The sequence below is a fragment of the Dunckerocampus dactyliophorus genome, chromosome 17 (assembly GCF_027744805.1).
Source record: "Dunckerocampus dactyliophorus isolate RoL2022-P2 chromosome 17, RoL_Ddac_1.1, whole genome shotgun sequence".
Lineage (NCBI taxonomy): Eukaryota > Metazoa > Chordata > Actinopteri > Syngnathiformes > Syngnathidae > Dunckerocampus > Dunckerocampus dactyliophorus.
This window is the reverse complement of record NC_072835.1, coordinates 10,766,679-10,779,721: the sequence shown is the minus strand read 5'-3', so window position 1 is coordinate 10,779,721 and position 13,043 is coordinate 10,766,679. Positions and strand designations below refer to the sequence as shown.

Here is a 13,043-nt window from a genome sequence, read left to right as displayed (position 1 = left end):
TAAGTCGTCACAGTGAGCAGCCCCTCTCTCAGTTTGTCATCTTTGACAAACACAAACAAAACAAAACAAAAAAATGTAAAAAGTTTGGTTTCCTTCTACGCTTGGATCAGGCTAAACCTTGACCCTTGCCCTCAATCCCCCAATCTCCGTCGCCCCTACCCTAACCCCCCCCCCCCCCCCCCCCCCCCCCCCCTCCCGCCCCCTGTCATCTCACCCTCCCCTCCATCTATCATCACGCTTTGGTACAAGTGCTGGACGCTGAAGATTGGGCGCCGGGACTGGCTCCGTCGTCTGTCCATTTGTCCAGGCTCCGGCGGCGAGCATTCATGAAGAAGTTGCTGACGGTGGTGAGTTCGAGGCCCAACTGCTGTGAGATGGTGAGCTGCATCTCCTTGGAAGGCCTCTTGTTTTCCTTGAAGATGGCCAGCAGGGTGCGCCGCTGCAGGTCGGTGAAGACCAACCGAGATTTCTTTGGTGTGTTGTTCCGCTCCTTCGCTGTGTCCTGCTCCTTCCGTTTGCACGCTGTGGACCATGGGAAGAGGAGACAATAAATTTGGTTAGTATTGCTTATACTATTTTTGGACAAACAACAGCAGTAATGTAATATTTTGCTTCCCAGCATTCATTTAGAAATCGCATTGCCCTCGGGTGTCGCAGATGTATTCTGTGAGATGCAACTACTACTTAAACATCACAGTTCAGATACCTCAAACTACTACGCAAAACTTTGCGATGAAAGAAGTATCAGCTCTCTTGTAATCACATATTTATGCTTTATACTTGGTGAGACTCTCACAAACGGAAAGACAAAAAAACCCAAAGAGGACTACGATACATGTTAATACATCACTGTTAATAAACAATACTTGTTTGAGTCTTGTACTTGATCTCATTACATTTAAGTCATGTAGTCCAGATGCAAAAAAAGAAGAGCTGGTCATTTGGCTCCTAAGTGGCTCCTCAGATTTTATTGTTGTATTAAATTATTACCAAATTATGTGTTTTGTGTAAAATGAATTACCAATGTAAAAAATACATGATCTCAAATGTTTGTTATTTAAATGGATTTATTTAAACCTCAACGAACAGCTACAAAAATATATTATAATATAATGTTATAATATAAAATACAAAAACAAAGACCCATCTTAGGTCATAATAGGTCAAATCTCTTCATGCAAATTTCTCACGACTGAATCAGCTCAGAGAGCACCACAGCGTGTTTAACCAGGCCCCTCCCCCGGCTCAGTGCGGACACAGAGACGCCGCCAAACATCTTGACCAATGACATTCACCTTTAACGGAAAAAAAAAGACGAGGAAAAAAAAAATCGGCTCCCAAATGGCTCCCAACGAAGCTAACCGGCTCCTGTTGTTCACTTCAAAGAGCCGGTTCTCAAAGCCGATTCGTTCCGGACCAACATATCACTGCTCTCCACACTTCCTCATTATCCACCTATCATGGCAAGCGGAGTGCATACACAAGCCCTGGAATTGTGAACATCAACATTACAACACAAGCAGGTCGTTATACTACCTTCATTTTGCTCGATTAATACAGGACTCTTTCATGTAGGATTAACTAGAAAACACTGTCGTAAAGGTAATCTAACACTGCCACAATTGTGTAAAAATGATCAATTTCTACTCAAAATGTGCAGAATGTATATACTTAAAATACTGCAAAAGTTTTGCAATTTTTTGCACATTCCCTGTGTTCTGTACGGCTGCAGGGTTTTGCTCTAATAATTATGACAATTTTATTTCCTATTAGTGAATGTATTACTCAGCTATAATGTTATTTACATTCATGTTATGTAGATACATCATATTACAGTTCTGTTCAATTTGCAGGTCCCGCCCCGCTCGGTACCCTATACCCTAGGTTTTAGTGATTTACAGTATGTATAGTCACAAGAAGTAAACGACTATATTAGCCTGTATATAAGCCCTAAACAACAAATACAATAACACCTTTCTCTATAAGGTGTCTGCAGTTGTATCTTAGCCAGTTCAGGAGGAGTCGGTGGAGAGGGATTTGATTTGATTAGCTCTTTGAATTAAGTATGCACAAGTCACAAGCCTCCCAATCAATACAAATGATGTTCGGGGCTCAATTCAGTAGCAAAACTCGTATGTAAGAGGAAGCACTCCCTGCGACATCCTTCCTCTTGCCTCTTTTCAGCTTTTTGTCACACTCTTCACCCAGGAGTATAGTTTTGGAACATATCGTGGTTAACTACAGAATGTTTAATCCAATGGGTTTTTAAGATGTTCCATTTACTTAAAGGAATATTTTTCACATTACCCTTGCTTTAAACAAATTGTTGTTGATTTATTGTATTAAATGATCCAAAAGAATAGAAAATGTTTTCCAGAATGTTAAAAACTGTAGTAATAGAGTAGTGTATAGCATGTATGACAAATGCTGGTGTGACAGTAAATACAGTGAATAGTAAATAGCTAAACTTGCTATTGATAAGGCCCTTTTCTATTCCATCTCTCCCCGTTTCTCTGTTAACATTTTTTTTAACACGTTACTGATGAATTTGTTTTTTTCACAGTACAAAAATCTCCTGGTTGTATGGATGAATAATAGTAAAAATTCATGGGAGAACTGTTTCGTTTAGCACAAACAACTACCTCCCTTTAGGTTGTAGTGACATATTCTTACTGAAGTGTGGCACTAGAAAGCTCTCTTTGGTGACTCTGTGTGTTGTGCCTGTTGGGACTATTTGTTTTGTGTGTGTGCTGTGTGCGCACGTGTGCATGTGTGTTTGAAAGCAACCAAAAAGGTATCTGATAATAATGATAGCGCCACAACTGTACTAAACACAACTGCACTACTACTAAAGATGCGATAATACGCAGAGCGGGACTTAATTATGTAGTGTATGTATTATTTGTAATGATTGACATAGTCCCTGTTAAAAAAAAAATAATAATTTTATTTACACCTAGGTCAGAATTTGTCATCAAAACATTAGAAATGTTACAATATTTTTACAATTTTATTTAGCATTGCAATTCTGACCTAAATTGTGACTATTTAAGTCAGCACTTTTCCATGAAGAGGTACACAACGGAATGACGTTACAGACAAACAAAAACGATATGTGAGTCAATGACATAGCTGAGCGAAGACCAAAGGTTGTCCTGTGAACAACATTCAAATATATCTGTCTATTTCCTGCGTACTTTATCTCAGTAAAAATAGCAGCTCAGCAGCAGTTTTCCCCAAACAAATGCAGACACATCTAAGTGTAAAAAGAGTGGCATCACAATCACTCAGCTACACACACAAACACAACCGCTGCCGTCACTGAAGACTGAGCACGCTTGAGTGATTCAATCACGCTTTTTTTTTCACCCGCTGATCGGGGTTACAGCGAGGATCAAATGTGCAGTTATATTATTCAAAAGGAATTTACCTGTCTGAGAACAAGGGGGAGGGTTAAGAATAAAGAGGTTGGGGAGAGTAAAGGGGAGGGGTATTTTCTTTAAAGGTGAGGCTGGGATCGATGGGATCAATAAGGCAGGGTTGCTCTGTCTTTCATCAGCTCTGTGGCGTGAATCGGAGTGTTGCTAAATGCGTCTCTAAGTTCAGATGGGATCAGCTGAAAATATGGCGGCTCACTTGGATAGTCTGCCTCCCTCAGACCTTTGTAGGAAATTTTAAGAACATTTGTACAAATTAGTGAATCAAGATTTTGTAAAAACATAACTTTTTGTTCCTTTATGCTTTGAATTCGGCTTTGAAAAGTTCTGTGTTTGCCAAGAACAATTTTGAAACAAGCTGCCTGAAGACACATACTGTGCATGCCGCCTGCTTGTTGTCCCGGTCTCCCACAGCATATTTTAAAAACACTATTTGTATGCTGTATTTCTTGTGGGTGAACTTTATTATGATGACAAGTGTGGTATTATTATCTCTTCCATTCACAGGAATGACTGTATTGACCTAGCTAACATTTTTTTCCATGTCTGTAGATTTAAGAAAGTTGGCCACCTGTTAATCTGTTGAAGCAACATCCATTAAATCTGGTTCCCTTCTGCTCTGGACTACCCTGGCATAAGAACTGTGTCAGTACCTTTGTGTCACATCATTCATGCATGTGCTTTGCTCCATCTCATCCATTCTAGACTTTAATCACGCTCTGATGAGATCTCCTTCCATAATTCATGTATCTCATTATTGAGCTGATCTGAAATCTCTTCGAATCTCATTTATTATCATTCTTACTTGCTCCATACTCTCTATCTGAATGTCTGCCATCTCTTTTCTTTGTTGTAGACCCTCTTTCTGCGTGTCTGCAAGCCCTTCCGCTGTTGTAACATTTGTATTGTTTCCTCCTTCTGGGATTCGCATAACCTGTCCATCATTAGCCTCCGGAAGGTGCCATATGATTTTATTTCTGTGTCATCCATTGTCTTGCATTCGACTGTCTCCTCGGACTCTTCCTCCGGACCAAATTAGTACCTCATTCCAGACAGTATTCAAGATGAGGGTGTCAGCAAGCAAGATATGGTCAAGGTTTATGGTCGGGAAACACGCTCCATCCACATCTCTTTGATGCCATTCTGCTTTCGATGATAAGAGTCCTTGCCCTCTCTCAGCCTCACCTTCATTTGCTGTTGTATCCTCTTCAACTCCGCCGTGTCACCTAATCTGAAGGTGAGTGGCTCCTTTAGGTCACTGGTGATCAAGGGTTTGTTGTTAAGGAAACTGTGCACAGTCCTGGTGATGTCTTCACAGAAGTTAATGTATCTGGTGATACGGTCCGTGAGATCATCAATACGGTTCCAATGTGGATTAATTAGCACGTCCCAGCTGGTGCACTCAACTTCTTCTGTCCACACCAACTTGAAGCGGTGTATAGACGCATTGACGGAGGTGAAGTCCTTGTGTAGCCATGTCAGACACAAGATGCCGCACTCACTGTACTCCCAAAGAGTCCTCGTCAGTGCTCTTAGGTTGTCCATTTTATTTGCTAAAGACTTCACGATTCCCATAACAGCAGAAGGAATGGAGGTCTTGTGCTTTCTCCTCCTGTCTTAACTGGCATCCTCATCGGCGTCCTGGTAATCTTTTTCTAAGCACAAAGGGAATCGGAGGTGCTCCTGACTCGGGCACGCAGGCACATATAGTTGATGTCTCACAAAAAAGTGTGCATATATCCGTAAGGGCCCCCCAAAAAAACCTTGAAAATGGCTGTAGTACATTTCCACACATTGGTGTAGAGGTCCACACAGGTATAAAGGATAAAAGAGTTGGAGATACAACTATTATATTCAATCTCCAATCTCCTTTGATTGTGCAGGTATCGCCGCAAGTATTATTATTGATGCAATGACAGTAAAATCATTCTATTCTGTTCCATTCTAATCTGTTTGATTGGAACACTGACTTCAACTATTTGAAGGTATGACTGCTTCTATGCAATTTTGCTTTCTTAAACACAAAAATAGATATCTTATGCTGATGCATCTCATAAACAATTCAGTGAATTGCTAAAATAATATTAATTCAATTCAATGTTAAAATATTTGAGTGGAATACAGTAAAATGTTTTTGTGGCTTGGACATTTTTAAAATTTGATCATCTGACACTTGTACATTAGGTATTGTGTTTCAAAAAGCAAAACGAAATACTTTTGCAATAGAATATTGGAAATTAACACTAAAAATACACCTTCAAATCTCTCAGATGAGAGGCATTATTCCAACCTAAAGCTTTTTCTCCATGCACTCATCTGTCATGTGATTGGTCTCGAGAGCTACATACAACAAACACATCAATTCATTTTACACATTTTTAACAAGTCTTTTAGCTAGATGCCGAAAGTGAATAACGAGAAAAAGACCTGCTGGCCAGTGTGGCAGACGTTTTGGGAAGACAGATCTTCTATTTCATTGGATATACCCCAACAAACTACACACCACTGGAAAGCTTAGGGTATCCTTTCCACTGCAGAACAGGTTTTATTTTTGGAGAGTGTTTTGGATTTGAAATAAGGCTGTGAGAAAATTCTATTGCTGGGAGTCAGGAACATATTTTGGTATCTTGTTTTAAATATTTCTGTGTTAATTAATGAGAGATGCAAAACATTAGACCAGTGGTCACCAACCTTTTTGACACCAAGATCCCTGGTCTCGGCCGTGAACCTGCACAATCTCTCTCTAGCCAAGCTCCAGTCTTCCACTGAATGAAAAAGCACCCCAGATCATGATGGACCCCCCCCTCCACTGTGCCGGGTAGAAAACATCTCAGGTGGGATCTCCTTGTCATGCCACGTTGTCATGTAACGTTGGAAGCCATCTGGACCGTCAAGGTTACATTTTTTCTCGTCAGAGAATAAACCTTTTTTCCACCTTTCAATGTCCCATGTTTGATGCTCCCTGGCAAAGTCTAAACGGGCAATTTTGTGGCATTGAAGGAGACGAGGTCTTCGAATTCCTTTTTTGTTTTTTAAACCCTTTTCCCCCAGATGCCGTCTGATGGTTATTGTGCTGCAGTCGACACCAGTAAGGGCCCTAATGTGGGCCGAAGACCGCCCTGTGTCTTGACGGACAGCCAATCGGATCCTCCGGCTCAGCGCAGGTGTGATTTTTTTGAGTCTACCACTTGACTTTTTTGGTCCCTAATGCTCAGGATCTTTAAAAAAATGTAGAATGACTGATTTACTGCACCCAACCTCAGCAACAATGGCACGCTGTGAGAGGCCTTGCTTATGCAGCTCGACAATCCGACCACGTTCAAAAAGAGAAAGCTTCTTAGCTTTAGCCATCAGGAGGGCATGACAGTGTGAATGCCTGACAGAAAATGACAATTTTGAGCAGATTTGGGCTTTTATAGCCTGTGGTCTTAAACTTTTGATCAGATGATAAACAGCCTATTTCAGTTTGTTTTCAATAAATTCCTTTTTCAAAATGTTTTTTGTCTCACTCCCCCTTCTTGCTTTTGCTTATTGTAACTCTACTTAAAACCTCATTAACATCCAAATGTGCAATTTTTCAACTGGTCTTAAGATTTTGATCAGGAGTGTATATAATTATTATTAGTTGTTGGTTTCAACATTTCAGCTTTTTCTAATTGATCCTTTTGCTGTATTTTTATTATTTTTGCTGTATTTTTAATTTTCCTTCGTTTATGCAGTGATGCAATGACAAATGAGCGATGGGCCACAGATGGCCCCTGAGCCGCACTTTGGGCACCCCTACTTTTGTGGCCCTTGGTCTGGGTTGGGGTGAGCAAACCCCAACTATTTGGCTTGTTGCACAGTGTAGTGGACGAGCGATGCAGATTGTAGAGAGAGGGGCTGGTCAATGTGCTACAATAGTCAGCTTCACGAGCGGCGTCGTCGTGGCTCAAAGATTTTTTTGGAGGTGCCTGTCTATGGAGTTATATTTGTGTCCTAACTTTGAGGTAGAAAAGGCAGACTTTGAGCCCTATTAACGTGCAATAATTACTGTTGTGTGCGCAAGCACATAGCTGCAGCGCTGTCACTCCCTCCCTCTCTCGCTCGACCTTTTTGGTAGCCCGCGGGGGGCAAGTCGGTGCAGGAGGCGAGTCGGTGTACTAGTGTACTTCCGGCCGGGTTTTGGGGAATCCTTGCTGGGGCTCGCGGGTTGCTGCCTGGAGAGTGTCGAGGCGTAAGGGCGTGTTTGGTGGACAAAATGCGTGCCTGTTGGTCGCTCTCCTGGAGGTGAGGGCACGGATATGATAATACATTTTTTCGAAATGTTCTCGCGATCGACTGGCAAAGTCCCAAAGATCGACTAGTAGCTCACGATCGACGGGTTGGCAACCACTGCATTAGACAAACCTCCCAATATCTCCTCACAGTATCAATCAAGACTGACCATTATTATCTTTGTAAAGGTAGTATGAATCAAATGTGAATTTAAACTGCCAGCCATATTTTATAATGTATTTTTTGTCTTTTGATGTCCATCACCAATCCTTCAACTCCATCCACTATCTTTTACTCTTTCTTTGTCCCTCATTTTTTTTGCTCTTTCAAAGCTTGTCTTTTGCTTTTCTCTGCCCCATCTATCATCTTTTGTCCCTCCTTCATTTTTTGCTTTCATCATCACTCTTTTGTCTCCATTATCTCTCTGCTCCATTGTTTTTCGCCCATCCTCATTCTCCTCCTCTATCTTTTTACCTCTCCAAGGCTGTTTGCATCAGTCTCCCCTGCCTCTTGCTCATCTTTCGGCCCCTCCTATTTTTCTGACTTGCTTCATCCCTCTTTTTTCCTTTCACCATGGCTCCCCTCCTCTTGCACTCTGTATCATTTTTTTATTGCACCATTACCACTTAGGCCTGGTATCCATTACACTGAGGGCATATAAGTGCAGGGTAAGTAGTAAAGTCGCCCTTCAACATACATTTCAGTGCTGGAGTGTGGCGCCACGTTTTGGCATGTCAAAACACTTCAACACAGGAGGCCAGCAGAGAATAATTCTTTCATGATATCTACACTGTTTTTCCAAATAATCAAAATAGTTAATTGTCATTTAATTCCATTTCACATGCCTTCAAGGAAATCCCATTGCTGCAGTCTAGAAATGTCTTTGTTTTATACAATGGAGTCAAACACTAAGGTCGTGTATAAGTTCACACAGTTTTGGGAAAAACATGATGCTAATTGTCACGCAAGATCAATTGCTAACTTTGTGTGCATTTTTCATTTTTTTGTGTCACTTTTTCAAACAGGACTGAGCCTATGCCAGCTATCTTTTGGCAAGATGCGGGGTGACACATTTTGATCAGCGCTGTCAAGAGATTAAAATAATGGACAGATTAATTACTTATGATCTGTAATTAATTGATCTAATTTATTTATTTTTTAATCTCACCTTAAAAATGGTTGCGAAAACCCCTCACCTTGAGGTATTTTCTTTAAAATACATTTTTGTAGAGGATCAAAATATTGATATGTAACAAAAAAATGGCTCTATAAAGTCTTTTTTTAACAGACTTGAGCATTTGCAGCCATTTACATTCCACTGTACTTTAATGTATTTAATTTCGAAGATTTAATTTAGAACACCAGGGGGGAATATTGCTGTGTTCTTTTGTCTATCTCCAAATAATTTGAAAATAGAAATAAAATGAAACATCAGGTCTGTATAAAGCGCTGAAGTTAACACATCAAAAAACAGTAAGAACACTTTTCTTATGATGAACCCTGCACCTTTTCTGTTGGGTATGTGGGACACAGGAAAACGCAACTTCTCTAAAGCGCAAATAACATTTATAGATCTCAGCTTACTTACTGCAAAAAAATGTGTAGCACTTTGGTGGAAAAGAAGTCAAAGGCCCCATAAATCACATTGGTTAAGACGGATGTTGCCAAATCTCCGCTTGAAAGGATAACGTACATATTGAAGAATAAAACAGGTTAAGTTTTTGAAGGAATTTGGACACCATTTGTTGCATATGTCAAGACTGTGAATATGAATCCCGAAAATGAAGATGATATATAACCGTGTAGCTCCATGTAGAAATTGTTTGTCTATGCTCTGATCTGTGGAGCTATACTTACCTTGATTTTCCTTTACACATGTATGTAGCTTTGTAGATGTGATTTGAATTGTATGTGCACTAAGAACATGCCATGGAAATGTTGTATTAAGAGAAGCTTTGGGTTTGAAGTTTTTGTTGTTTTTGACATAATCTTTCCAAAATTCACTAAAACAAATTGTTGAAAAAAAGCAATACAAGTATTGAACACTGAAGCAGCTGAGGTTCAGTGATCTCCGGCTATAGCAACAAAGTTGGGAGAATCCTCCACCAGAATCAAAACTGTGTTTTCTTTCCGCTGTGGCACATCTTGCTGATTTCGGTCGTCCCTGTAGTCTTACACAGTGGCTTGTATGATGGGTCATTGGATGCAGTTTGCAATACCTCTGTTAACCCCTCGTCTTCCACCATGTTTATCGGCCTGCAGTTCACCGCAGTCCACTTGGCAAGAACATTCGTCAGCCTGTCAGTCGTAGACTCGCTCATACGTAGAGTGTTCTCTTCGAGTTTAGTTTGCCGAAGAGCTTTGGCACGGCTCACTGAATTGTTAATGTCTTCGCTGCTAACGTTAGCTGTGGCTGCACTTGCGATTGGCTGCGTAGATGTGGTAGGCTAAACTTGAAATAAATTGGTAAATTTCCCATTCATTGGACCGACAACTCCCACATGCGTCTCCTTTTTCACATCTCTTCTCCGCTACTCACCGCTCCCCACTTTGCCCTCCCAACTACAATGGGACCCTATCAGCTGATGCTAAACAAGCCCAAACAATGTCCACTTCAGGGTGTGAGGCGGTGCATTTTTTCTGTAGCCCATGGCGTACTGTGTGACATGAAACAGCACGCTTCTCGTGGTGGACACGTAAGAAACGTGGGAAACACGATACCGGTTTGTTGTCCACCAGGCAATGCCAGAGGCAGATGTGGTATGCAAAAACATTTTAAGGCCAAATATATGATAATATTATTTTTTAAATATAATAATAATAAAAAACTAAAATATGAGTACCCCCATTGAGAGATCGTCATCCGCTGATGAGTGCTGATATCAGTTGTTGGCATATGTGACTGAACCTGATGTCATGTTACTGAAATGAATTGCTCAATATTATAATCAGATTACCATACTGCAGATTGGACACTTGACACTAGATGGAGTATAGCAACGTATCAAACACACAATGCACACTATCGCAGCATTTAAACTGATTCTATCTATATTTTCTAAACATAAACACACTTACTGTACAGTAGTATATTAAGGCATGCAATATTTTAGCACTTAGCAATCAGCACTACACAATACGCCTCTGTGTACGCTTGTGTGTGTGGTTGTGCTTAATGCACCGTGATCCTTTCCTCTTTCCATTTTGCCAACCGGAAATGGAACATAAGACTAAAGACGCTCTCTCAGTCTCTGTTTCTCTGTCTCGCTGGGAAAGGAAAACACCGAAACTGCCATCAACTGTAAAGGGATTGGATTTAGAATGTTTGGGTCAGTTTGTTACAGTTTTTAAAAGAAAAAGTAATAAAGGCTTGCAAAAGTAACTGTAAATAACTGATGATTGGGGTGACCTTGCACATGAATTGACCAACAGATCTTCACTTCAATGTGACAACTGGAATGGGAATGAGAAGAAAACAAAATGCATGTTGTAACAAAGCTTGTCGTGCAACGAACATGCTGAAAATACATAAGACAAAAGGTCGGATGTCCTCTATTGTTATCTACTGTGTCGTGTTCCTCTTCTTGGTTGAATTTATTACTGGGTTCTACTTTTTTCCACCGCTATGATGTCACGCTATTATGCAGCTATCATTATCCTGCTGACATGTCCCAAGGTGGAAACACAAATCACATCAGGCTTATGCTTACCAGCTGTGCCGTAATAAACCAAACTGAGCTGTACTGCCTGGTGGAAAGGTGCCTTCGCAATACGACCATGAATTAAGTCAAGCTGGTTATCCTCCTTTGTTAACGTGAACACACACGGAAACTAGTTTGAGATCAATGCCACACACACTGTCCTGCTGCTGGAAATACTCACAGGAGCACTAAAAGTTTAATCACCCGTGGCTTAAAGACGTTTTTAATGTAAAGAAAAATATGGAATTACATCAGCGCTATTCAATACACTTAGCGGCTGAAGCACTTCATCATTAATGTAACTGATTGGAGATCAATATAAGCATACAATTAAGGGTGTAAATGTGCTCTGCAGTATTTCTGGATTTGTGTGCACACAACGCATAATTATGTTATGGAGCTTGTTTTAAAGGAGTGCACTTTTTTGAGGAATTTTGCCCATCATCCAGAATCCTCATGTGAAAAAATGACCACACTTCTCTTTCTCTTTTCTGCGTGCTCTAAAGATATAAAAACAGCTAAAAAGAGACAGCTAAGAACGCACGTAATGGGACACAACTATTCCGCCTATAAAGCCTTCTGAACAAAACTCCAAAAAGCGCCATTCAAATCTCCATTGACGTAATGTGACCACAATGTGCCACTAAGGAAAGGTAACGCTACATATTGGAGCTGCTGCTACTGCTGCTGTGTGTTTGTTTTTGAGTTTGGATTTTAAATTGAATGCTAGGTGTGTAGGTGTTCATTTTTATGTTGCTAGGAGAAATCAATGCGCCCAGAAAGGAAGTTCCGCGAATACTTAAAACGACCTGAATATGGCAAAATACTGTAAGTATTACATGTTATCATGAATGTACCTGTTCTTGCATGGTTACAGCATGGATAGGAAATGATAAAACGTTGGAGGTGTTTCTAGGCGGAATACGTGTGTCCAATTTCGTGCAGTAATGAGCTCCCTCTTTTTTTAATCTGTTTTTATATCTTTAGAACGCACAGAAAAGAGAAAGTCATGTGTTCATGTCTCACATAACGATTGTAAATGATGGGCAAAATTCCCCAAAAAGTGCAGTTTTACTTTAAGGCGAAATGGATTGCAAAACACAAAAGTGCAAAAAAGCGTCATCAACGGTATTAGTGCAAAAGGTGATACTGGAATGCATCGCCCACTGTTTACCAGAAGAAACAGGCCGACCAATCACGGGCTCTGATGTGATGTCACTGAGATGATGAGGAAATGGCTGACATCATTCACCTCACTCAGTCACTCTTCCTCTATTATAGTCCATTTTCTCATCTCATCATTGTCAGTTTTTAATGTGAATGTTGCAACACTGGAATTTAAAACTTCCATTCCATTTATAAATTACTCTCTGTGTTCCATAGGTAGATGTGCAGTTGCCAGTAGAAATACATCAAACATAAAAATGTCAGCAAAGACCTTACTATGCTAGATAATATCAGACAATGTGTATTTTTACGTGAACAAATTGCATCAGTATAACGTTGCGTGATGTAATGTTGTGCTGTGCGTCACACACAATAATGTTCTTGCTGTAATACAGTTGCACTCAATATGATCCAAACCCCATTGTAACTTATACAGGGTGTCCAACTGAACACATTTATTACTAAAGCCAATGAATAGAAT

At 40.4% G+C, this 13,043-nt stretch overlaps 1 protein-coding gene across 1 annotated transcript in view; it reads right to left on the bottom strand.

Annotated features, from left to right (window-relative positions):
* Positions 1 to 220: 220 nt before the first annotated feature.
* onecut2 (one cut homeobox 2) overlaps positions 221 to 13,043 on the bottom strand; it is a 31,428-nt gene continuing 18,605 nt past the window's right edge. The window contains exon 2 of the mRNA XM_054757595.1: positions 221 to 522. Within this exon, the coding sequence (XP_054613570.1) occupies positions 233 to 522 (290 nt within the window). The 3' untranslated portion in view covers positions 221 to 232. The remainder of the gene's footprint in view (positions 523 to 13,043) is intronic.